General features: G+C 44.4%; 9 protein-coding genes across 9 annotated transcripts; 3 read left to right on the plus strand and 6 right to left on the minus strand.

Moving 5' to 3' along the window:
• Positions 1–598: 598 nt before the first annotated feature.
• Positions 599–1,624, plus strand: BYT42DRAFT_489088 (uncharacterized protein; the record flags this gene model as incomplete). The annotated part of the gene is made up of 2 exons (XM_051563913.1): positions 599–826; positions 923–1,624. The coding sequence occupies 2 exons, from the start codon at positions 599–601 to the stop codon at positions 1,622–1,624; spliced, it is 930 nt and encodes a 309-aa protein (XP_051426780.1).
• Positions 1,625–1,893: 269 nt separating this feature from the next.
• Positions 1,894–3,261, minus strand: BYT42DRAFT_489848 (Alpha/Beta hydrolase protein; the record flags this gene model as incomplete). Its single annotated transcript, XM_051563962.1, has 5 exons — positions 1,894–1,973; positions 2,068–2,420; positions 2,521–2,714; positions 2,899–3,112; positions 3,194–3,261. Coding segments are annotated over 5 exons (909 nt in total), but the record flags the coding sequence as incomplete, so codon positions are not given.
• Positions 3,262–3,957: 696 nt separating this feature from the next.
• Positions 3,958–6,665, plus strand: BYT42DRAFT_554517 (uncharacterized protein). Its single transcript, XM_051566589.1, has 9 exons — positions 3,958–4,275; positions 4,340–4,423; positions 4,518–4,611; positions 4,668–4,990; positions 5,050–5,329; positions 5,402–5,686; positions 5,742–5,837; positions 5,927–6,138; positions 6,197–6,665. Exons 1-9 carry the CDS (start codon positions 4,017–4,019, stop codon positions 6,358–6,360), a joined length of 1,797 nt encoding a protein of 598 aa, XP_051426782.1. The 5' UTR covers positions 3,958–4,016; the 3' UTR covers positions 6,361–6,665.
• A 2,110-nt stretch (positions 6,666–8,775) lies between these two features.
• Positions 8,776–10,125, minus strand: BYT42DRAFT_610119 (uncharacterized protein; the record flags this gene model as incomplete). The annotated part of the gene is made up of 4 exons (XM_051571364.1): positions 8,776–9,204; positions 9,267–9,314; positions 9,494–9,617; positions 9,800–10,125. The coding sequence occupies 4 exons, from the start codon at positions 10,123–10,125 to the stop codon at positions 8,776–8,778; spliced, it is 927 nt and encodes a 308-aa protein (XP_051426783.1).
• A 760-nt stretch (positions 10,126–10,885) lies between these two features.
• BYT42DRAFT_610120 (uncharacterized protein) lies at positions 10,886–14,163 on the minus strand (the record flags this gene model as incomplete). The annotated part of the gene is made up of 8 exons (XM_051571365.1): positions 10,886–11,551; positions 11,613–11,834; positions 11,914–12,080; positions 12,141–12,320; positions 12,379–12,849; positions 12,918–13,266; positions 13,332–14,013; positions 14,081–14,163. The coding sequence occupies 8 exons, from the start codon at positions 14,161–14,163 to the stop codon at positions 10,886–10,888; spliced, it is 2,820 nt and encodes a 939-aa protein (XP_051426784.1).
• A 1,014-nt stretch (positions 14,164–15,177) lies between these two features.
• On the minus strand, positions 15,178–16,271 carry BYT42DRAFT_554524 (uncharacterized protein). The gene is made up of 2 exons (XM_051566590.1): positions 15,816–16,271; positions 15,178–15,735 (listed from the first exon to the last, which is right to left on the minus strand). Exons 1-2 carry the CDS (start codon positions 16,265–16,267, stop codon positions 15,351–15,353), a joined length of 837 nt encoding a protein of 278 aa, XP_051426785.1. The 5' UTR covers positions 16,268–16,271; the 3' UTR covers positions 15,178–15,350.
• A 1,371-nt stretch (positions 16,272–17,642) lies between these two features.
• BYT42DRAFT_554527 (sulfate adenylyltransferase) lies at positions 17,643–19,684 on the plus strand. The gene is made up of 3 exons (XM_051566591.1): positions 17,643–17,895; positions 17,953–18,284; positions 18,353–19,684. Exons 1-3 carry the CDS (start codon positions 17,699–17,701, stop codon positions 19,546–19,548), a joined length of 1,725 nt encoding a protein of 574 aa, XP_051426786.1. The 5' UTR covers positions 17,643–17,698; the 3' UTR covers positions 19,549–19,684.
• Positions 19,685–21,605, minus strand: BYT42DRAFT_554533 (uncharacterized protein). The gene is made up of 5 exons (XM_051566592.1): positions 21,348–21,605; positions 21,190–21,279; positions 20,922–21,113; positions 20,045–20,830; positions 19,685–19,985 (listed from the first exon to the last, which is right to left on the minus strand). The coding sequence occupies exons 1-5, from the start codon at positions 21,354–21,356 to the stop codon at positions 19,800–19,802; spliced, it is 1,263 nt and encodes a 420-aa protein (XP_051426787.1). The 5' UTR covers positions 21,357–21,605; the 3' UTR covers positions 19,685–19,799.
• Positions 21,606–22,478: 873 nt separating this feature from the next.
• BYT42DRAFT_525991 (acyl-CoA dehydrogenase/oxidase) lies at positions 22,479–24,461 on the minus strand. The gene is made up of 5 exons (XM_051565342.1): positions 24,379–24,461; positions 24,245–24,303; positions 23,936–24,173; positions 23,567–23,846; positions 22,479–23,483 (listed from the first exon to the last, which is right to left on the minus strand). The coding sequence occupies exons 1-5, from the start codon at positions 24,432–24,434 to the stop codon at positions 22,542–22,544; spliced, it is 1,575 nt and encodes a 524-aa protein (XP_051426788.1). The 5' UTR covers positions 24,435–24,461; the 3' UTR covers positions 22,479–22,541.
• Between the last annotated feature and the right edge of the window lie 4 nt (positions 24,462–24,465).

Genomic DNA, 24,465 nt, shown 5'->3' on the forward strand with positions numbered 1-24,465 from the left:
TATGATCCTGAAATATACCTTTTGAAAGCCATACAGACCAAGAATATTTTTACTGTAGTATATATTCATGGGTAGATTAATTAATCATTGTTGCAACAGAATCTTTGTCTGCCCTAACAGCCTCAACAGTAACTGACAGCTATTCCGGCAGAAGTAAATGCAACGACATATAGAACCATCCGGTATTACACAGCATATCCAAAATACTTGCTGAAATAAATGTTCAGCAGTGTCGATTTTCTGTTGATTCAGGCAGACAGACCCCTGGCGGAAAATAGTATTGGGGTCTCCGTCATTTGACGTACTATACACGGCCGTCTTTTGCGCCAAGTAGATTCGATTCACATTACTGGTATAAAAAATAAGCACACAAAGTAAATTCAGCTATCAAAAACAGATACCCATTCATCAATGACATTGTGAGAATCTTATGAGCAGGAAAAACAACTTGCCATTAGTGAAGGTGGGGGGATTGTGATTTCCTAAATGGGGAAGATCTTGAACCCCCGATAATTTATCCACGGCAAAGCCACAACAGTAATGCAGGATCCCTTACCCTCGTTTTTTTTTTTCCTTTCTATTGTTCCCGTTGAGTAACATGTTCCGTACACTGCATTCCAGAGTGCGATTGAATCTCGCTTCTTCCTTATCTCTGCGACATTATCGACCTTCCTGCACCAACTACGCGGAATGGACCCTCTCTCATATGCGCAAAATGAGAAAACCCGCTTTGGTCAAAGTAGCCCAAGACTATGATTTGGATACCTCTGGCACCAAGAATGAACTCATTGAACGTATTCTGGCGTATAATCGTGGCGATCGAAATGTCACCCCATCCATACAGATCAACGTGACCGCAGAGGCCAAACCCGGCACGGCGGACGAAAAATTGCAAAATGTTATTCTGGAGGAGCCCACCAAGATGGACAATGTGGATGGACCCGAGCATGTCCTTGCCGAACAGTGGGTCAAGGCATTTGATACAAAGGTTGCGCAACGCGGAAGTCGTACAAAGGCGAGTGCCTGGCGTGATACACGAACTAGCGCACCGCGGGTCGCTCAACGTCATCCTCATCATATTACGGAAAAAGAGGCGGTCACACCAGCTTCACCGTCATATGATGCCGAAGAAGAGATCATTTTTGAACATGCGTTATCTGATAAGGCTATGCCCGAAGATAGCGATATTGATCTGGAATGGGTACAGGCGTTTGATAAAAAAGTGGGCAATCGTGGAGCACGGCAAAATTTGGAACCCGACACATTGACGCCGTTTACACCCGATGCTGCCAAGACGGTATCGTCTGCTATGGATGTCGAAGGCCTGGATTTCATTCGCGTCGATGAAAAGGACGAGGATCCGCGCCAAAAATTAAAAGAAGTTCTTACCGACCCCATCCCGAAGCAAGTCAAACAAGATCAAGAACAAGCTCAATCTCAAGCCCCAGCTCACGATCACCATCAATCCACCCACAAGTCACAACACGAAAGCAAAACCGACGAACAGCAAAGTGAAGGGAGCGCACGGAATTGGATAATTAATACCGCCATTGGATCTGGTATCCTCATTTGGGTCACATCGGGTGCAGAGGGATTCAAGAAGATTGCCACCTTTTTGTCATAGCATGCATTCCATTATTAAAAATTTCACCCGCATCCATCATAATCATATGTGTCATTGTTCTCTAAAAATGTATTGCGTAATAGATGAAAATTATACAAAATGGTTTTACATAAATACGATAGGCTTGACTTCCATCTTTCCTTTTGTTTTGCTTATCGTGGGGATGGTCGAAAAAGGGAAGATTGGATGTCCGTTGGGAAATCGGCAAAACAATACATGGGTCATGCAAACGAAAAGGATATCTTGACCTCAGCAGTGATTTTTGGCAATCAATAATCCATGAATTCTTGGAAATCACGTATTAATGATTTTCGTAACCGAGATGCAGGAAGAATACTGGGCATCAAGTCTATTAAAAAAAAAGGAATGATCATGTAAGTCCGTATTTCCAATAAATAAAGCAAGTGATCAAAAAGGGGGGAGGGGAAGAGAAGGTTTCTTACCGAGAATACATTGAGCGTGACCCAGCCGTTTGTATAATCGCATTCGTACATCCACTTCGTCACGACGTTCAGGTGGCAAAACATCGCCCAGCATGTTATACATGTCAATGGATTGCTCTTTGGGTACGACGGTATCTCTTTCTCCGTGAACAAAGAGAATACGAGGGGCGAAATCTAGAATATCGTCATTAAAGGCAAACAATTCACCGTTACGTTTCACCAGATCCAGCGGTGAATTTGAACAATAGCCTTCTACGGTAGATCCCATCACACGGGCCATGGCCGAAATTTTCTCAACACCGCGACTCGTTTCATACAATAGATGCTGATCAACCGCATAAACACCGGCCATTCTAATCCAAAACAGGTTAGTGATTCCCTTTGCATTCACATCTCCCAATCACGAAAACAAGCAAATAGAGGCAGACTAGCTGAACCGAAAAAAATACATACAAAATTAGACCTTCCACTTGTGGCAAAAAATCTTTCTGAAGTGGTGCTGACAGATCGGTCAACGTGTACGAAGCTGATTTGGTGGAAGGATCACGCTTTTCACTTGGCCCATTTTTGGCTTTAAGGAAATTAGCCTTTTCAATAGCGTCACCAAGAACCACCTGGGAAGCCAAATGGGCACCTGCACTGTGGCCCTATACGCACACACACAGAGAGAGAGGGGGGAAAGGTTATTCACCTGAAACACTTGTATTCTTCATGGCTAGAACTACTTACCATGACGTAGAGCATTTCTACATCGCCATCGATTTCGCCGGCATGTTTGTAGGTCCATTTAATGACTTGACGGACATCATCGTACATGCCGTCAATTTTGACTTTGGGATACTTTCGATAGTCGGGCACCACCACAACATAACCCAACTCTCGTAACGTATTGGCAAACGGTGTGTAGAGATATTTAGCCCCTGACGACCATGAACCACCATAGATAAAAACAACAATAGGAGACGCTCGTTGATTGTTTTTCTTTTCGGGATGGTAAACGTCGAGTTTGCACAAGGTATCGGCATCGGAGTAAGTGATGTCTCGGCTAAAGGAAAAAAAGTTGAGCAACAAGAACAATAGAGGAAGAGCCCCAGTTTCATTGCAGCAATAAAAACTGGTCACTTACGTTACAATGTGTCTAAATTTCTCGGTACCGATATGCCAGTATCGCCATTGAAGATATGCGATAATAATGGGAATGTCGTAGACCCAACCTAAGATCAAGTCGAGGACGGCCAAGTTGACTTTAATTATCCTAGCCGGGTTATAAGGCAGACTGAAATGAGCGTCACTTTGCGCATAGAAAAGATAAGTAATCCATGCAACGAGGTAAAGAGTAACTATGGGGTTGTCGCATTAAAAGTTTTAGTCATTATCGGCTTGCAAGCCCATGTAAGAGCTGGCGTGGGTTGAATGGTAGGACTTACTAATGACAAAGATAAGCAAAGGCAAACATAACACAGCACAAAGAACCAAAAGCGGTAGAAAGAATAGTGAAGCAGAGAGGAAAACCGTGCGCGAATCGAACCACGCCATGATTGTCGTCGTGCTTTATGTTATTCTGGAACAGCCAAGAAAAAAAAAATAGGAAAGACCGCTTGGGCCGCAGGAATTTTACCTTTTTTTTTGTGTGCGCCCTAACCGTGTTTGTGACGTGCAATGTAAAAGAAGCCGATGTGCCGTCAATAAACCAGTATGAGTTCTAGCTATTATTCTATTGTTATGGGTGTACAAAAATAAGAGGAGGGATTTGTGGGATAGATGGTTGGTATCTGACATGTTACAGATGATTGTTTATATGTATCAGAAAGTTGAAAACAACAATAACTTATCTTACATAAGAACGGGATGGTCAAAAAAGGCAAAAAATTTCAAATCCCTCAATACACTTTTTGTTTCTTCTTGCTTGGTCGCCAGTCCACCGTTCGCTAATAGACTTTGAAAAAACCATGTTTAAAAAACCATTGACCAATCTCAAATCATTCAGTCCACTGCGTTCCTCTGATCGACGACGATTCCAGAATGAAGTCTACGATGCTTATCCTTCCATCAAAGAAGAATGTACAAAAGAAGGTGCTACGCCCTTGATGCCCGACACGCTTCAGTCAGCAAAGTTTGTCACGCATATCAAAGTGGGAGGCACCATGTATGTCGTCGATAAAAATCCACTGTGGCTCAAAGTAGATAACCTTAAACCTGTACCGACCGGTAGAATATCAAGGCTTGGTTTTTTTTTTCTGACAGCCCATACTAACATAACCATGTTGTCTAGTCTACACCATGTGGCGCTGGCCCGATATTCTGCCAAAGTTGTACACGTGGGGTCCAGTGATTCATAAACTTATGGAAGGCGCAGGTATGTTGTTTGCTCGATTATTGTTTTTCTGTGGATTGCAGAATTCCCGTTGAAACACCGGTCTTACACCCTGCGGTCACGATCGTTTGGTTAGATCTCATGATTCCCGGTCTTGTGTATGGCCCCGAAGGCACATTGCCAAACTTGGATACAGGTGATTTAGTCGCCATTACCATCAAGGATTATCCGTACGTTTGCATCTTTACGTATTTTCCACGCCGCAGAAAACTAAAACCGATGCTAGGTTCCCGCTCGCGGTGGGCACCATGGCATTGCCTAGCAAAGATATCAAGGTTCGCTCAGGCATGAAAGGCAAAGCGGTTCACATTATTCATGTTTTCCACGACTACCTGTGGTCCATGGGTGATAAATCAGAACCACCGGAACTGCAAGTGGGATCCGAAAGTGACACCGACGAAGAGGAAGAGGACGGTCAAGAGAACCCTTCCTCTGCACAAGATGACATGGAATCCGCCCCAGTTCCCGCTCCCGTTGCCGCAGTACAAGAAAATGAGGATGCACAAGAAGAAAGCACAGAATCATCGACTGTGCAACTTACAACAAATGGTGAGCGATAACACAACATTATATACAACGGACTACCTCCTCATCATATTTTGTTGCAGAAATCGATGACCTGTTGAAGGTTGCGCTTTATCAAGCACTGTGCTTCAAAGTGACATCGGAACAAGCGGCGACCCTCCTTCCTATATCTGCATCTACTCTTTATGCCTCTTATATTTTGCCAAGTCGGCCTTTTGATGTAGGCAGTGAGGTCGATGTGAAAAAATCAAGCTGGAAAAAAGTACAAAAATTCTTGAAAGTTATGGAGAAGAATGGTTTACTGAAATTGAAAGAACAACGAGGAGAAACCATGGTCACTTCCATCAATTTTTCTCATCCAAGGTATGCATTGAAATTAAGGGCATTTTAAAGCCGGGTTTTGGCACTGACATAGTTTGTTATTCTTTCTTTCAGTCTACAGAATGTAGAGCCTATTAGGACAATAGGCGATGGATCCAAAGGCACTCAATCCAGCAGCAATGGAAAATTATCAGAAGCTGCCACATCGTCTACAACTGCACCCCAAAAAATGGAATCCGCTACCATTGAAGAACTGTATAAACCGCTAGGCAATTCCATCCTTGTCTTCTTTGATGCGGCCAAACATGATAAAAATGCGATGTACACGGCAGCTGAAGTACGAAAAGTTTTGACGGACTACGTAAAAGGCAACAATCTTGCAGATCCTCGGAACCAAAAGTAAGAGCCCCTCGTGATGTTCCTACCGTGATCGACCTAACTAATTGGAATGCAGAATGGTGAAAATTGACGCCATTCTCTGTGACGCCTTGTTGACCAAGCCAGAGTATAACACCGTAGAAAAACTTGCGCGCGACCAATTGGGTCAAAGGTAAGACACTCGGAATTTTAGACTGTGTTAGGACAGTTCTGCACAAGACCCCTTTTTACTCAACCGCGCGAATCCTGTTGTATTCATAGATTATTGAGCAAAATGCAGCATTTCCACGTACTGACGCTTCCTGGAAAGGAGCCTGTCTTGCGCAAAGGCGAACCCAAGCCTGTCAACATCACCCAAGAAATTCGACAGGGACGCAAGACCATTACCAAGGTGACAGGCGTGGAGGCATTTGAATTAGATATCGACGACCTGTGCAAGGACCTGACCAAATTATGCGCGAGCAGCGCCACCTGTGAGTGACAACCTTGGCATCATCACATGGATTATGGCTTATATTTCCACATTCTTAGACAATCCTATTCACGGCGTGAGTCCCAAAAATCCTTTGTACGAGATCATGGTGCAAGGCCCTCAGATTAAAAACGTCTCTGAGCTGTTACTGCGAAAAGGTGTACCAAAAAAGCTAATTGAAGTGAACGATAAGACTTCCAAAAAGGGTAAAGGCAAAAAATAAAAAACACCAATCTCTAATGTTGCAGTGAATTCGTGAGCAACAAGACCACTGTACCCAACTGATTTGACGAGTTAGCATTTTTCTCTGCCGTGCAATACAGTTCTCCTTGATTTAGGAATCCCAGAAAACAGTGAATCCGTGTATCTAGAAAATGATCTTAATCGAGCGGTGGCTGTAACTGCCAGCGATAAGTGATGCGATTTTAACATCCCGAATAACAATATCCGTAACCATTTTCTTTTTGAGATCTCTCGGAGAAGCACAAAACGTGAAGCCTAAATCGAATTACTCCAAATCGGATTTGGCTTAGCATTCAGCATATAAAAAAAGATGCCTGAAAATTTCATAAAGTGGTTCCAAAGTCGAACGGTGACTTAGCGGAGAAGGAGAACTTAGTTTTGAAGAGGAGACAACACGGGTCCTGCAAATCAATCAGTTTATGCGAAACTATAGCACATTGTAAACGGAGGAACCAAGGTACAGGTGCTGTTACTGCGCTGATGCGTGTTTCGACGTTTACATATCTGTAACGTTTTTGACGTAGCCCTCAAGAACATTTTTTTAGGCACGCTCACATGCTTTCGCTGCGCGCTTGGTCATTGCGCTATCTATGTTCCATCGCCATTGCAACACAACACCTTGGGAATGGCTTCCTGGCAAGGTGCAGTAGTATGTGAGCTTTTGATATCATAGCAATACTGAATACACGGGTTTTAGACGAAACAAAATTGATACAAAGGGGTAGGGCAAAGATAGAGAAACTTCCTAACATACAACACAATAAAAGAATGTGCACAAAGGCTGAAGCACGTCGCAATCAGGAGTCCACCATAGATTATACTGCACCTTATAGAGTAATTGTAGTGGACATTGGTTGCTCATGGCAGCAACAATGACATGGCGCAGTCCCTCTTTGCATGGCTTTACGCGAAAGAGAAGAAAAGGCGGCGGAGTATGTGAGTTTTGTTGCGAGAACCCATCCAATGAGGTGCTTTCGCAGTCAACAACAGGGTCACAAATCGAAGGTCAGCAAAAGATATAAAAAGAGGGCGTTTCTTCTCATCTCTTTTTTTCTTTTATGCGCCAGTTCGGAATCAGGGGCTGCTAGGCTGGTGGTTACTGGTAATGATGAACGCTCCGGTTTTTGGTAAAGCATTCGGGGTATGGCGAAAAATCCGAAAACCATCTTCTAATGATAGGATTGGCCATCCTTTGAAGAGATTGTTTTCGTTCCCGTCGGCTCTTCCCTTTGGGCGCCTGACTAGCCATCAGCGCACTCACTGTGGAAGGGATGTCGGTGGGTTTGCTTTTTAATCGCAACAAAGGTAAATGAAAAATAAAAAATAAAAAAGGCTTTTGCCTTTATTATTCTTTTTCTCAACTCTTGTGGGTTGAATAATAATAAAATAAAGAAAAAGATAAATGAAAAACACTTTGCTTTTCCTTTGCAGTACGGTCATTTTCACTTGATGTTAAGCGATTTTAAAAAGTGGTCGTTATGCCAAAGAAAATAAGCCTTTGCGTTTCAAACGGTTTTCCCACAATCATTGCTGGCTGATATGGGCTAACAATCCAGAAACTATTTTACCAAGCTTCGCGATATGTTTTCTGGCTGCATCATTTCATTATTTGCCTGATGCCACAAGCCATTGCTAGATGCCAATTCGCTATCTTCCCTGTTTGATTCTAGCTTATTTTTTTTCCCATGCTTCAAACATTTATTTTGGGAAGTGTTAAGTACTGCTGTTGAATGATGTAATGATTTGAAGGAAAGTAAATGTCAGCAGCGGTTACTTTTCACAGAAGGCTTTTGCGCAATTTGATAGCGTTCCCTTTTATTTTTCTGTAGGGGAGTGATGCCGCGCACATTATATTGAACGGTGGAGGCAAGATCATAATGAAAGAGCTAAGGTGACCCTATGAGGAAGGGACGGGTCGGGGGGGGGGGGCGCGCGTCTAATGAAGCATATAACTTTGGCTACAGTCTGGTCAGTGGAGCCTACTGGCAGGCGATTTTCAGTGCGCCGGCAGAAGATTTTAACTTCATCAGCAGTTGGCATCACCTGTTTGCAACGGAGAAAAATGTAGTTGATTTGGACAGACCTTGTCTAGATCAAAAATCGTTTCCCATAAATTTTCCCTAAACTGTTGAGTCTTGTACAATCTAATTACAGCGCCAGAGACAATTATTGACAAGTTTTATGGTCGTCAACACAGTTGGAGGGGACGGCAGAAATTCCAGCCGAAAACAGCGCTTTAGAGGACTGTTTTGCTGTCCATGTCAACATATCGCCATGAAGTCGGTTCAAGTGAATTCAGGCGATGTAAAGATGGCAGTTTTCGGCCATGAAATGAAATCGAATCAGACAAAAATACTACTTGACAAGGTGCCTGCAGTCATTCATACAGATCACTTCAATTGCTATCCGCTTTATTCGTGCTGATTTCCCCCAAAACTGCGATGTAACGTTCAAAAGTGAACAACCAAAAAGCGTAGATCGGGCAAAAATCCATCATAGTTTCCTTTAAATGGCCGCGCAAATGCAGGTTCGCCAGTAGCTTTTGCCGACGTTCCATGACCTTGGTTGCTTCGATCGACCTAGTATTCGCGTCGATCGCCATGGCTTGTTCATCGTCGTCATGATTACGTTTATTTCTGTTGTCCTGATTCCGAGCCGTTACGCCAGATTCGTTGATGGCGTAGATATCTTGGATTACATGGAGAGGTTTTTCAGGTGAGTAGTTGGCCGCCGTGCCTGGCTTTACTGGTGGCCTTGCCGAAAACCCGCCTGGTTCTTTGTATTTCGGCGCTTTAATCGTTATCTTGCCAGAGCTTTCTTCCGCCTGTGACAAATACGTTGATCAGTTCACTTGATGTTTGTTGTTCCTTGACATAACATCGGAACCGGAGCTTCGTGAACCGGCGGTCGTAAAAGGGCAAAAGTCGTTCCCTGCTAGCAAGCAGACTGGTAATGAATAAGCGAGCTGACAGTAAGTTTGTGGCCTTCGACGTAGCAACGTTCTGCTCCACACTCGCAAGCTGTCAACACTCCTTAACAATTGGCTATGCACATGGTCGGATGGTTGCAATGCGCCTTTGTATATAGAATTCGACCGTGGAAAACTGTCTAACCTCACTCGGTCGAGACCGTTGGAGGGCGTTTTCTTCGTGGGGAAGAAACTCACCGCCACCGGAAGCTACAAAGACGTCTGTCACCCCTGGATCGGCTCTCATAGGCGAAGATAGGGAAGTTCCCCTATCGCAAAGTCATTAGCCTCGAGGTCGGATAACGCCTCTTCGAATCGGCTCGAACGAAAAAGCGCACATTGCATCTGTATCCATCAGTGGTCACCAATTCGGCAAAATTGGCACCACTACAGACGATGGTATCCAACGAATCATAAAGCAATAGAGAACAACAACAATTTGTGAACTTACCGTCCACCCCGAACCTTTGACAAATTGAATGCGTACTCAAAACAGTCGGGTTTTGCTCTTGTGAATTCCTCGATGAACTTTAGCATTTGTCGGAAGTGATCGTGATAGCCACGCGGAAACGGCAATGTAGATTTGGGTAGCTTAGGACCGGTGCGTTTTGGAAAGCTGATTTGATATTGTTGAATGCAGTAGTGTGTTGTTGGGCCCACATCGGTGTAAGGTTGCCTCTGTTTCGTAACAAACAGTTGAGAGAAGTGAAGTTCGAAAAAGCTTCGGTTAAAAAGCAACGGTTTCAAACGTGTGAACAAAGGACCACAAACGCCCATTAGGGTTCCACAAACAACACCACGTCATTTCAAGCAGCTGATGTGATTTTTAAACTTGAGAAGACATGATACCACCTGGGAAACAAACATCGAGCTCTTCCAGACAAAGCGCCCTTACTCGGTCACTCTGGCTCTGATCAGCCGTAAACACGCTACATACTGACGGCATTCGTTGGACAAATATCCAAAATAATGCTCTGAATACGGTTGACAAGGGCATATACTATGCATATCAACGGTTCAACATACAAGGGTAGCTATCACGTTCCTCAAAAAGACTGCCGCCGATCAAACAGGAGACCGCCAGGATATCGATCTGGCCACAATGTACCATCTCCACTTCCGACAATAACTACATCTTGTCATCCTTGATACTTTTCTCACACTTCTGTATTTTACGTGCGATCCCAGAAAAGTGCTCTCTCACAATTGCCAAACAATTGATCAAAATCTTTTGTGATTTTATATTTTCCAAAATCGATCATTTCCAAATCGAGCGGTGACTGTAATCCGAGCTACGTGTATTTTTCGTGTGTAAAAAAAAAATGAAACGGAAGAGGGAACAAGATACGTCACAGTTTAGATATTAAAGAAAGGAATAAAAATCAAACAGAACAAGTATGTACATTTAAGAAGGGAAGGCAGGAATGGGCTACTGCGATTCCATTGCCGGTAAAAAAGAATGGCCGGAATTGCGCTTCTACTCTATAAATATGTAAAACAGGAATAATAAAGCAAATTAAAAAAAAGTTATTAGAGATTATTTCTTTTCCGGTTCCTGGTTATCTTTCTTGGTGTTTATCAAGTTTTTCATGAGCTGCTCCAGCTGAGACAAATCAGGAGTGACGCCGGAAGGTTGTTGGATATTCGCAGCCGCAGCCGCTGTCATGGCCGCAGCGTACATATTGGCCATCATGGCCACCGTTTGGGGATTTTGAAGCCATGGCGTCTCGTCGGTCGACTCAGAGTCTTTTGCTTCGTTTGATGACGCGTGCACAGTGTCCAACTCATCCAGCAGCTTTTTGTAACCGGAATGGTGCTCCACCTTGAGACGGGTCAATGATTCCATCACCTTGGATGCCAGTTTGGATCGATCGTCCGCCACGGTCAATATTCTCTGAATCAGGGATACACCGTAAACCTGGTCTTTTAATATGTCATCCAAGACACCAGGATCATTGAAGATCGCGTTTTGTAACAGGTTGCTTGCGTCTGGTTCTTCATTTTGCTGAATGATTTTGTAGATCACCATGGATCCAAACTTGTGAATCGCCAATTTGCTCAAATAGGGTAACAAGCGGGGGCATAAAACACGGAAACGGCCAGACAGTTCCGACACATCCAAAAGCCACGTCAACAAGAGCGAACCGTTTGCGTTGGTCGCTAAAAGAACAGCATTTTGTACAATAGCAGCCGCAACATATATCTAAAAAATGTTCCATATGAGTACAAAATCCCAGGAAAAAGCCGCGAAAAAAAGACATTACCTTCTGTTCCTTGAGTACGGCTGTGTTCTCAAGAATAGCGCGGACAGCACGTGCACCAAAGCGCCCTTGTCCAATTTCCCAGCATTTATCCACGATGGCATCAAAAATGTACTGATTTCGCTTGTGGTCCATCTGTAAGCAGCACTGCACAACATAGTTGCCAAATTGGTCCAACAACAGTAATGGCACGTAGGGCGCGACGTGCGTACAGACCAAATCAGCCTAAAAAATTTACAGGATATAAGCGGTTGAACATGTGTGGTGTAATCCCTAAAACCAACCAATTGAAAGAGAAACGTACCTGAACTGAAGTATTGGCATAGTCAATGATTTTTTGGGCAGCCCATGTACCATTTTTGTGGATACCAATGGCAGCGAGGAAAGGAGCAATCTTTTTCAGCATGGTTTCCTTTGTGGATTCGCTGCAGAATTCAAACAACTTTTGTACCACGGTATTGCCAATATAATCTGTAAGCTTAAAGTTAGGATCGCCGTCTATTTCTATGAACTTGCTTGTAAGCAATTTACCACTGCACAGCTCGATGATATCATCCATGCATTCTGCCGCAATGTCCTCGACACGATCCAGTCCTTGATTGTTATCCAACGCCCTTCTTATTTCACGTAACCGCAATACTTCCACTTTCCGATCAGCGCCCAACTCGGGAAGCAATGGAATAGAAGAAGCGTACGCGAGAGGCACACGATCTAGATTATATACATGTCAATAGGCGAGACCCAAGGAATTAAGCATCTGTATTCGTACCTTTGACGCTTTCCGGACCATCATAACCTAATTGGTTCATGATGTAAAGGCGTTCAGACGCGATGGCTGTATGAAGGTTGGTAGGCTGAAAACCGGAAGCCGACGGGGATTGACCAGGGGTATCCATCAACATACTGGTCATCATCATGGCCGTCGCCCACTGTGTAGCTTGGTAAGTATCAGGACTCGCCGTAGTAATGGATGAAGGAGAGATGCCCGACACATCGTCTTGATCCTCTGTTGAAGCAGTCGGAACTTTGGCAAATCCAATACGGACCGTGCCCGTTCCCGGACCCAGCACTTCCTTGTTTTGCAATGCCTTGCGAGCTCTTACGGCATCTTCCTGATTGTAAAAGTTGACAAAACCACAGTTCTTGTGAGACAAGACTCGCACCGATTCAATCGATCCAAAAGGTTGAAACAAAGAACGAAGCGCCAAAGGACTGATATTGGCAGGAATGTTACCGATCCCTAAAGACGTCCATTAGCTTGCCAAAGAAAATAAAAAAGCCTGGGATGACAGAAAAAGAAACACTTACAGAGAGCGCGAGTAGGACCTTGCGCATTAGGTCCCGCTTCATTGGTCAATGCCATGGCCACATTGACATCGGCTTTGCCAAAACCAACTCGCACCACGGTGCCGTTGAGACGACTGCCTAGTCGTGTTTCGAAATCATTCTTGGCCGCCACTGCCGATTCCACGGTAAGAAAGTTGACAAATGCGCATTCCTTGTCAGACAAGATACGCGCGCTTTCGACGTGACCGTAACAGGAGAACAACTTTATAAGATCCGGTACACTCACGGAAGGGTTGACGTTGCCAAGCCATAAAGCGCGTGAAGGCACCTGCGCAGGTGATGAGGAAGGGGACTCCTCGGTGGTTTGAGGCTAAAGAAAAAAAAAATGTAAGCAACGACATCATTCAAACATACGAGGCAATTTTTTTTTATTACCTTGACGGTTTGCTCTGCAAAGTCGTCCAGCTGCTCGTGTAAACGGCTCATGGTACGAGGTTGGTAAAGCTCCTTTCCTAAATCGAACAAATTGCTGCTACTACGCGATGCGCGTAACATGCTACTTGTTTCTGCGGGATGTGACAACTTGGACATGATGGGTTCAAATGGCATGAATTGCGCATTGTCGGCCATGCCAACGCTAATGGCGCGCGGTCGATGTTGCACAGCGCTTCGAGTCTGGGGAGAAAAAGGGCTGAAGCCCAACAAATGATTGAGATCGGGACGATCGAGCGGATTGCGACCTGCAAATGTGTAGGAGCGATGACGCGTGGGTTCGTCAGAGGGGAAATAGGATGCGGTGGCCGCGGTGGTAACGGCGGGGGTATCGTGAGTGCCGTGGTCATCGGTGTCTTCGTTCAAACCTAAAGACGCGAGGGTACTTGCGATGGTATTGGACGCATTTTCATCCATGGGACTCGTCACTTCGTCCGTTCCAGGTGTTGAAAACAGCCCCACCTCGGCCGGGAAAGTAACGGAACCCGAACGATGACGGACACCAGTGCTCAATCCACTAGGAGACGGGGAATAGCCGTAGTTTAAGCATGGTTGCGACGGCATGGTATCCGCCCGATGGCGTCGTAAACTCTGAGCGGGTGCAAATCGATGGGTTGCTTCCGTACTACCGTAAAATTTTGCATCAATCATCCATGCCAAGCAAGGATCACACCATGTGATACGATAGATACCTTTGCGTAGCCGGAGTCACATTATCCGACGTGTAAGATAATGGCTTCCGGGGATTGGTCCCGTTTACCCATGCAAAGTCCATTGCAAACAATCAAGTGTAGATGAAAAAATGTATTCAAAGGAAAAAAAGGGTGAAAAGAAACAAATTCTTGAAAAAAAATTATCAGAAGAGAGAAAAGAAAAAAGGAAAGCAGGACGGCTGCAAGTGAACTGTCGTAGTTTGAAAATCATGTATGACGTAGTTCAGATTGAAAGGTGTGTTTTTCATCAATTCATAAAGAATTTCATACATTATTTCTGTATATATTATGCTAACCTTTTTCTCTAATTAATAAAAACGGAACATACATTTATAAAGGCAATGTATTTGTATCGAATTGATACAGGTGAATAAAGCAAGTATGGATGGGGGAGTGAAAAATCTGCAAAAAAAGTCCCACCAGATCGGAGCCGGCGACGGAGCTTGAAAAATGATCATTCGCCGGCTCCATTGTTCGTCTGTCATCATGTTTCCATGTCTGAGCGGTTCCCGTAACTTGGGTAGATGCTATGCAGACGATGACTGAAATAGCAACTTTCGAGATTCAACGTAAGCTGGTTGCATACTACATGCATGTCTTTAATGCAGCAAATGACCAAAATACTCTTATACATCAGAAACATCAGTCTGTACAACCATGTTTTGTTTTGCTTTCTTTCTCTTGGTCGGTATTTTCCCAATGCAACACCGTCGCCCAACAAACGCGTTTAAACAAAAATGGAAAAAAAGTAGTCCAGCCAAACCTTTGCACAGCCAATGAAATCGTGTTGCTTAATTATTCGCGCTTGTCCCATGAATCGACCGTTGACGTCTGTGACATTCGTCTAGCCATTTATGAGCATAATTTCAACAGCACGCGTCCTTAGTCGCTTATGCATAGCCGATTTCGTATATTACCTTGACACCCATCTATTTTGGACCCTTGATCAACTCTTGGCAACACAGTGATACCGAGTCCTTGAGTACTACCAACGTTCACACGTCCAAGACAATATACTCAAGGATCCAGTATTGTACCAAAAAGGACTGTCGCCCCCGCTATTACATTCTTTCTGATGAGAAGTTATATTCAGCTGTGAATCTGTGAATAATATACATCATATTTAAACGTAAAATAATCCAAGAAAGACTTCGGGTGAAATGGGTGACCAGAAACTTCGAACGATGAGAAAGCGATCCTAGTCTCAGTGAGATGTATTCGAAAATAAAAAGGTAAATGGGGAGTACTGCTATTTGATGTCAAGGAATTGGGTGGCAGTCAGTTTGAATGTTTCCCAGAATTCGCGAGAGTCCAAACGCGGTCGTACTCCTCCTCGCTGTACCACCTCTTCCAACGTGCCTTCACCCAACGCTTCTCGACATTGCGCATCGTTTCGTGCTAGATCTCGTGCCAACGCTATTTGTTCATCCGAGCCCCACGCCAAGAACAAGCGAATCCAGTCATAGCATCCGCCGTCAGTAATGATCCATCGCTCACCGCGTTGAAATTTTTCATGGACAGCCACAATGGCGCGCGCCACATCCTGACCGTGAATAAGATGTAATGGACGGTTGAGCAGTTTGGTGCGAAGAGCCGACTCGGTAGCAAATCGCGGCACCCAATTACGCGGTTGCCTTGGATATCAAACAATCTTGCATTACAATCCCATCCCTTCTATATGACGCTCAAAATTTTCATCCATGGAGAATAGTACCTTTGCGCGCCCCATAGACCGCCAAGGTGCAAGACGGTTCCGCCGTGTTGTATAATCACTGTTTCTGCTCCCATACGGCCAGTATCCTTGGATGGATCAAGAGGACTGTGTCGGTCGCTGGGAATTTCCGTAAACGGACGCGTTGAAGACAATAATATCCACTGGGACGCACCGTGCAACTTTTCATATTCACGAATCAGCGACCTCACACATTCCGGATTCATCACTGGAAACGTGATCAACACTGTTCTTGCTGCTGGAAGCGACGATGCATCAACGTCTGAGCAGGAATCCAGTGGCATCTCCCACTTTATTGTGTCGTTGCGACCGTCGCGCGTTGTCGCCGCATAGTTCAGATGCAACTCCGTCAATAACTGGACGAGAAACTGTCCGGTCCAGCCAAGGCCAAGAATGAGCATAGGAAGAGCAGCCGTCATGACTTGCTGTTCCATAGTAATAATGACAGGACTTTGTCTGCGTCCCCTTTTATCCGCCCTCTTATTTTTCGGGTTATTTTTTTTTGCACGTCACGATGACAAAACTGAAGAAGGCAGTTTCCGACTGCCAAGCATGAAACCAAAGATTCCCCAGTGTAATCTACAGTGGATAAGTAATGATACTAGATATTACTATGAGTCCTATAAAATTAATACTATCATTATTGGATAAAAACATCCAACGCGATAAATTTTTTCACCTAAATACTCCCACTTCCTTATCCGGAGCTTCGGTACTTGGAGACTCTGACTGGGACACTACGGGAACTGTAGGTTTGTCTGATCCGCCTGGATACGATATAAAAGAGCGGCGAAGGAAGAGTGACAAAATTCAATGTCTTTGATGTGCCAACAGTGTAATTTCGCCTGTTTTTCTGCGACCCATCAATAAATCTTTGGTTTGTGACCCGTCGACCACATGGTTTTTATTTTGTTTGCTTTCGAACCATCAATCCCGTGGTATACAATGGTTGAAGAGCTGTGATAATTCAAGGTATCATCAGAGAAATCCATAATTTAGCGCTCTGAAGGGACCACTAGTAAAAAGACGAACCAGCAAGGAGAGATATCCCCCAATGCTGAGCACCAACCCAGAGATTACCAATCTGTAGTTGACTCATAAAGAAACTAAAATATTCGGCAATATGGCAAAAAACTGGCGATTCTTCATGTGTGCAAAGTCATAACAAGCCCAATCGCTTTCATAAAAATTGCTAACGAGTCCTGACCGATTTCAAGCCTTTTGTCGGTCGCAAATATGAGGGGTTTGGTTTTACCTCATCTATGCTTAAACGGCGTTTTGAAGAAAATCTTCTCGATTTTCTAAGATGGGATATAGGGATAACTTTAAATAATCAGATGGAATTTTTCTTCAATGAAATGGCGCAAGATGGATATTACATGGCGAAAACTAAAAGTGGCACGCATCATCCAGTTTTCCCAAACGAGCTATTTAGTAACCAAGCTTTTTTTTTGTCCCACCTACTTATCCTTGGATCACAACGCAAAAAGGACGTAGGGTGGTGATCTAAAGCATCTTTTCAAGACACATTTGCAGCTTTGGAACATAGTAACGAATGCGATGACGACCTGATGACCGACTATTAGAATTTATATACCAAGTAAAGGTTCTGATGAAGTTCTGGGGAACAATAAATTGGAAGAATCACCCATTTCCATCATGGACACTAGGGAATACAAGCCTCAAAACGGCTCATGTCCTTCGAGAAGCATAACGCTTCAGTACACCAAAATTGCATCATCCTATAACAAACTCGCTTCATCATCTACCATTTCCCTAGATGCGAGTTGGAGGACCAATATATAAAGTGCCAAATTTACATGGATTCCGTTGTTTGTTAACTATAACTATTTCCCTGATCACGAATGGCAAACATCCCTCACGGCGGTATTTTGAAGGATTTGCATCTTCGAGATGCTTCAAAGCAGGCCGAATTGAAAGCAGAAGCAGCTTCCTTGCCGACCCTGGTTTTAACGGATCGACAACTATGCGATATTGAATTACTACTCAACGGTGGATTTTCGCCTTTGGAAGGCTTCTTGAATCAAAAAGATTACAACAGGTATGAGTGACTCTGGATGGCGGCAAGATTGGTCCATTGAAATAACCCCTTTGGTAGTGTCGTAGAAAAGATGCGGTTGTCATCCGGTCTGTTGTGGCCTGTTCCTGTTACGCTGGACGTCAACCAGGAAGAGATTGATACATTATCGATCAAGCATCAACAGCGTATTGCTTTACTTGATCCTAGGAACTATGATATTTTGGCCATCCTGACCGTGGAAGATGTGTACCGGCCCGACAAGGTTAAAGAAGCTACCTCTGTGTTTGGCAGCAATGACACAGCGCATCCTGCCATCCATTATCTTCATAACATCGCCAAGGAATACTATGTCGGAGGATCTCTACAAGCCATCCAAGCACCAGCTCATTATGACTATGTGGCTAACCGATGTAAGTGGAATGCGGCGGTTATACAGTAGCTGAAAGGAAACCAGGTTTCACTGACTGGGGCTCATTAGTTTCACCGAGCGAACTGCGAGCTCACTTCAAGAAACTTCAGTGGACACGGGTGGTGGCTTTTCAAACACGCAATCCAATGCACCGTGCGCATCGTGAACTGACGGTTCGAGCTGCTCGTCAACGCAAAGCGCATCTGTTGATCCATCCGGTGGTCGGTTTAACCAAGCCTGGCGATATCGATCATTACACGCGTGTGCGCGTCTATAAAGCGTTGATGCCTAAATACCCCAATGGAATGGCAGAGCTAAGCTTGCTTCCTTTAGCTATGCGCATGGGCGGTCCTCGCGAAGCGGTATGGCATGCTCTGATTCGCAAGAATCACGGTGTAACACATTTCATTGTCGGTCGTGATCACGCTGGTCCCGGAAAGAACTCTCAAGGCGTTGACTTTTACGGTCCTTACGATGCTCAGGTTTTGGTGGAGCAGTACAAAGATGAAATTGGCATCGATATTGTTCCTTTCCAAATGGTGACTTACTGTCCTGATTCAGATGAATATCTGCCAGCTGATGAAGTGCCCAAAGGCATCACCACATTGAATATCAGCGGCACTGAACTCCGCCGCCGTCTTAAAGTGGGCTTGCCCATTCCCGAATGGTTTTCCTATCCTGAAGTGGTCCAGGTGCTGCGCCAATCGCATCCTCCGCGTCACGCGCAGGGATTTACCATCTTCCTTACCGGTCTTCATGCTTCAGGGAAAAATGCCATTGCTCGAGCGCTGCAAGTGTCTCTCAATCAGGAAGGTACTCGGTCGGTTTCCCTGTTGCTCCGAGAAAATGTGCGTGCGGAACTGTCCTCCGAGTTGGGTTATTCCAAGCATGATCGCGATCTGAATATTGCCCGTCAGGCGTTTGTGGCAGGTGAACTCACAAGAGCTGGTGCCGCCGCGATTTTAGCCCCCATTGCTCCCTATGACGAAGCCCGCCAACGGGCACGTCAGCTTATTGGAAAATATGGTGGATTCTATCTTGTGCATGTGGCGACCCCCTTGGAAGAGTGCCAGAGAAGAGACCGGGACGGAATGTACGAACGAGCCCGCAACGGCGAAATTGAAGGATTCACAGGCATCGACGATCCCTTTGAAAACCCCACCGACGCTGACTTGACCGTCGATATCACCATCCAATCCGTGTCACAAGCTGTTCATGAAATCATTTTACTGTTGGAAAAAGATGGTTATATTGGTTCTTCCTAAATAAAAAAAGATTTTACATTTTATTCTGCTTTTACAGTATGGACCAAACCGTTACATTTGAATTTACCCGATGAAGCCCTTTTTCATATGAACTTTTTTCTTTTTGAGAACACATAAAATCAGCGACACGCCCACCAAGATAAAAGTTGTCAAAAAATAATGCGTTGGATTTATTATATGAGAAAGAACATACAAGCAATGATGAGGAGAAGGGATAAAAAAAAGGGACATGCGAATGAATGGCGAATGGGTTAATAGAGAATTCCGGATTGAATGTTGGCATGAGAGGTACTGATAGCGTTGTACAAGTGTTGCAAGGAATCTTGGGACACTTGCGTAATATCCATAAGACTCGCCGTCGCCTTTTCTTCTGAAGGGTCCGCCGAACATTGCTTCTCTGCTTGATCATGCTGCTGGCCAATAGAACCGTTGTCAAGCTGAGGTTTCATAATTTTAGGATGGCAGAATGATGCATATTTGTTTATAAAGAACGCACCCTGACTACACCTGGAATGTTTGGATGAACCTGTAGTAAGCGCACCACGTCTTTGGGTTGTTCTTGAATGGAACACAAGTGCATTTCCGGAAAGTTGACAGCACCTCGCGTGCTGCCTTGGCTGATGTAGCGGATTAAGGTGTGTGATACTTCTTGGCCAATCAGACGTTGGGCCTCTTCGGTGGACCCGCCTATGTGCGGGGTCAGGATCAAATTGGGGCAATCGAGGAGATCGGGGTAGTCTGAAAAGTGGGGCCCGTTGGATGCCGGTTCTTTGGGGTATACGTCAATGGCTGCACCGGCAAGGTGACCTGTCTTTAGGCCTTTGACGAGGGCCGGTATCTGGACGACAGTACCTCGAGAATTATTCAGGAGATAAGCACCTTTCTTCATACAGTGCAAAATTTCGCGTTCGCCCATCATGCCTTTGGTGTCTTCCAGCTCTGGCACGTGAAGTGACACAAAATCTGAAACCGATAATAGATCTTCCAATGTCTCGAGCTGCTTGGCTTGCCCCAGCGGCATGAGTTGTAACACATCGTAATAGTACACCGTCAAACCCATCGCTTCTGCTAGCACCGACAATTGCGACCCAATGTGGCCATAGCCTACAATGCCAAGCACTTTACCCCGGATTTCAAAGCATCCTTTCGATACCTTGTTCCATATGCCTTGGTGCATTTCGTTGTTACGGTCACCGAGCTGTCGTGCCAACGAAATGATCTCCCCAATCACCAGTTCCGCCACCGATCGAGAATTGCTGAAGGGAGAATTAAACACTGGAATCTATTAATAGGTATTTTTGTCAGTCTACCATATTGGATGATGAAAAAAAAGACCCTGTTCAGTGGAGTTTTTTTTTTTTTTCTGTACTTGCCCCCTTCTTTGCGGCTGTCTGAAGATCTACTTGGTTGGTACCAATACAGAAGCATCCAATGGCTATCAAATGATGGGCTTCATCCAACACCTGTTTGGTTAACTTGGTTTTTGAGCGGATACCGATAATGTGAACAGAGCGAATTTTCTGGATCAACTCATCTCCTACAAGCGCTTTGCTGCATGTCTCCACCTATCATTCGCTTTCAGGTCAGCCCAGTGCCACCATTGTATCGTTTAAGGATTTCGTAAACAGGATGAAGCCTTACCTGATAACCTTGCTTTCTAAATGCTGTCACGGCCGTTTCATTGATGTTTTCCAAGAGCAAGATCTTGATATCAGCTGCGTTAAAGGCGCCCTGCGATTTTGATTTGCTGATTCCATTAGCTGTGCGCTGCATTGGCTGTGATTCCAAAACCACAGTACCGTTGCCATTGGCGACTGCGCCCGTCAGTGTAGCAATAGTTTTAGCGTTGACCATATGAGTTTATTGTTTAGTATTGTATTTTGTTTGCTTTTTTTTTTGGTTTTTGGTCCCTCTTTACACAAAAGAAGAATCAGATTGGCGAGAGAAATAATTTGAAAAAAAAAAGAATTTTTTTCAGTAATCGAGAAAGAAGCAGAAAGACAAGGAAAAATGAGAAAGAAAAAAAGGGCTTCAAAAATAATGCAAGTCGGAATACTTGGATGGCTGGGGAGAACGGTAGAGGCAATACCTTTATAATTCTTTTTTTGGGGCCATTCAATGAGCGACATCACTTTAGATGATCATTGCGCTACCATCTCTAGCTGAAAAAGGCAACCCGGGGTTGCAAACAGACCTTTCAAAAATCGGCCATTGCCTTAGGATTTGCAGGAAAAAATTAAGCTACGGATCGGAAGATGGAAAACACATTTTTGACTGGTGAATTAGAGAACCGTGTTGTAGTTGATTGTTATTTTTTTACTCTAATCTTTCCCTTATCCATTCACTTCTTTAGGTGGCGGCAAATGACATCATGGACCGGATGCAACGTGTGGGCGGAGATGGGAGATGGGGCAACCAAGATATGCAAAAGGTAACTTGGCTTTTTGTGCCTGAATTCCCTGAATTTTCCCGTCTTGTTATTATTTGTTGAAGGTCGTGCTTTCGCATGCATTTCTTTTTTCCTAGCAGCTAATGTGATGAAACTGCGGATTTCCGTTTTGTTACAGTGAACATTGAGGATGACAGGTTTTGAGAATATCAGATAAGAACATGCATGCAATAATCCGTATCTATTACCTGAGCTTAAGCTGGGAGAAAAAGGAAAGAGATAACCATCAGTTTTTTCTTCTTCTGTTCCAAAGAAATCAGATGAAAATAAAAAAAAGGAAATATACTTCTTGGTAGTGGAAGAATATAGCCTCAGCTATTATGCACTTGGTGTTTCGGTATCCAAGCTGTCACTTTTGGTAAAGTCTATGTTGCTCTATCAGCTTGAGAAACGCATGCTCCTGATGCTTCTCTTTTTTAATTTTGTCACACGTTGATAAAAAAAGGTCACGGATTTTTTTGGGTTGACTGGTCCGACCATGATGAAAAAGAAGACATTATGCAATGCATGTCTTTGATTTTTTATATGATTTTGTTTTTCCTTGTTACATTTTAGCCCCCATAAAAGCACCCACTTTAACAGCTTGACGTACACCCAAATCCAACATGATTTCTTCGGAACCTCCTGGAATTGCGTAAGCTCTTACTTCACGATATAATCGTTCAATCTTTTCGCCTTGTCCACCCCGTGTATAGGCTAGTCCACCAAATATTTGTGCAGCCTCACGTGCACAGAATTCAAAGGTGCGTGTTGCCTGCGCTTTGCATAGTGCAATCGGTCCACCCAAACGAAGCGGTTGCAAATCAGGAGGCATATTCATGGCTTGAAATGTAAGAATTTCCAGCCAAGCATGGGTCGCTTCGACTTTGCGGATCATGTTGGCAAACTTGTTGCGAATGACGGGATGGTCAACGAGTCTCTTGCCAAAAGTTTGACGCTTGTGAGCATACTTGAGCGATTCTTCGATACAAACACGAGCAAACCGGTTGGCTTGGATGACGATACCCATGCGCTCACTGTTAAAGTTGTACATGATGTATTTGAATCCCTTATTTTCCTTGCCAATAAGGTTGGCTTTGGGCACCTTGACGTCTTCAAAAGTCACATACGCCGTACCGGACGGCCACACGCCTGAACATTTCATCTGGCGTGTCGTTACACCGGGCATGGTACGTTCCACCAGCAAAAACGAGATCCCGCCAAATCCTTCGCCACCGGTACGACAAGCCACCGTAAAGTAGTCAGCAAATGTACCATTGGTAATCCATTTCTTTTCGCCGTTGAGGATGTAATGATCACCAGCATCGCGGGCTTCCGTTTGAAGATTGGCCACATCCGACCCGCCGGAAGGTTCAGTGATCGCCAAACAAATGTTCTTCTTGCCGGCTAAGCAGTCTTTTACCACTCTTTGTTTCAATTCCTCTGAGCCAAAATGAAGAATAGGCGGCAATCCAATACCCAGTCCGCCAATCATACCCCAGGTCACCTAATGTTGTTTTCAAAGTTAAAATCCCATTCCATCGGTGAACAAGGGTAGCACAACGCCATCCAAAAAAAAAAAAAAATTACCCCGCCCGAAGCACAACGTGATAATTCGTCCACGACAATCACATGGTGGAAAGGGTCGAATTCTTCGGGCTTTAAACCACCGGGCAACGGGTACGGCATCAATTCCGGAGGAACATGGCCAACGCAAGCTGCCAAGATTCCGGCTTCGGCAGCTTTGGTGAAAATAGAACGCGGGAGTTCCTTGGCTTCATCCCATTCGTGACAGAAGGGCATGATTTCTTTTTCAACGAATTCACGAACCACTTTGCGAACCGTGCGATGCGATTCCTTGTAATAGGGACTATTACCATAATAAATAGATTTTTCAGCATAATTTTATATGTGGACAAGGTCGACTGCAAAAAGTCAAGCAGAAAGAAAAAATATTACCTGTGCCAATCCTGGTACCACATTGGATCTCCAAAAGGCACCATGTCGCCAAAGCCGTCACCCATCATGAGTGGGTTGGTATCTTTTAGTTCTTCTTCTTGCTCTTCTTCTTCCGGTTGACCGATCTGGCCAATAAGTAAATCAGCGCCGTATTTCTCCAATACGGCAGCGTTGTGGAAGGCTTCAAACTGCTTGGTTGCATCGGCACCCGACGCCTTTAAGAGGACCTTCTTTCCACCTAAGTATTGTATAAAGGATTAATAATGAATGAAACCTCCAAGCAAAAAGAAAGAATGGTCTCTTTCTTACCAGGGTGATCGTTGAGAAATTTAGTCAAGTCATAGACTTTATCATGGATGATAACCCAGCTAATGCCAATTGAATAAGTGCCTCTTTCTCAAGAGCAAGCGAACATATAGAAAATCATGGAATCACTTGCTCACCAATCATCCGGCTGTCTATGCTTGGTGACTTCTTCGATGGTGAAGCTTTTAGACATGGTAATGGAAGAATAAAGAAAGAATGAGTGA

The sequence above is a fragment of the Radiomyces spectabilis genome (genome assembly GCF_025331425.1).
Source record: "Radiomyces spectabilis strain NRRL 2753 chromosome Unknown BYT42scaffold_2, whole genome shotgun sequence".
Lineage (NCBI taxonomy): Eukaryota > Fungi > Mucoromycota > Mucoromycetes > Mucorales > Radiomycetaceae > Radiomyces > Radiomyces spectabilis.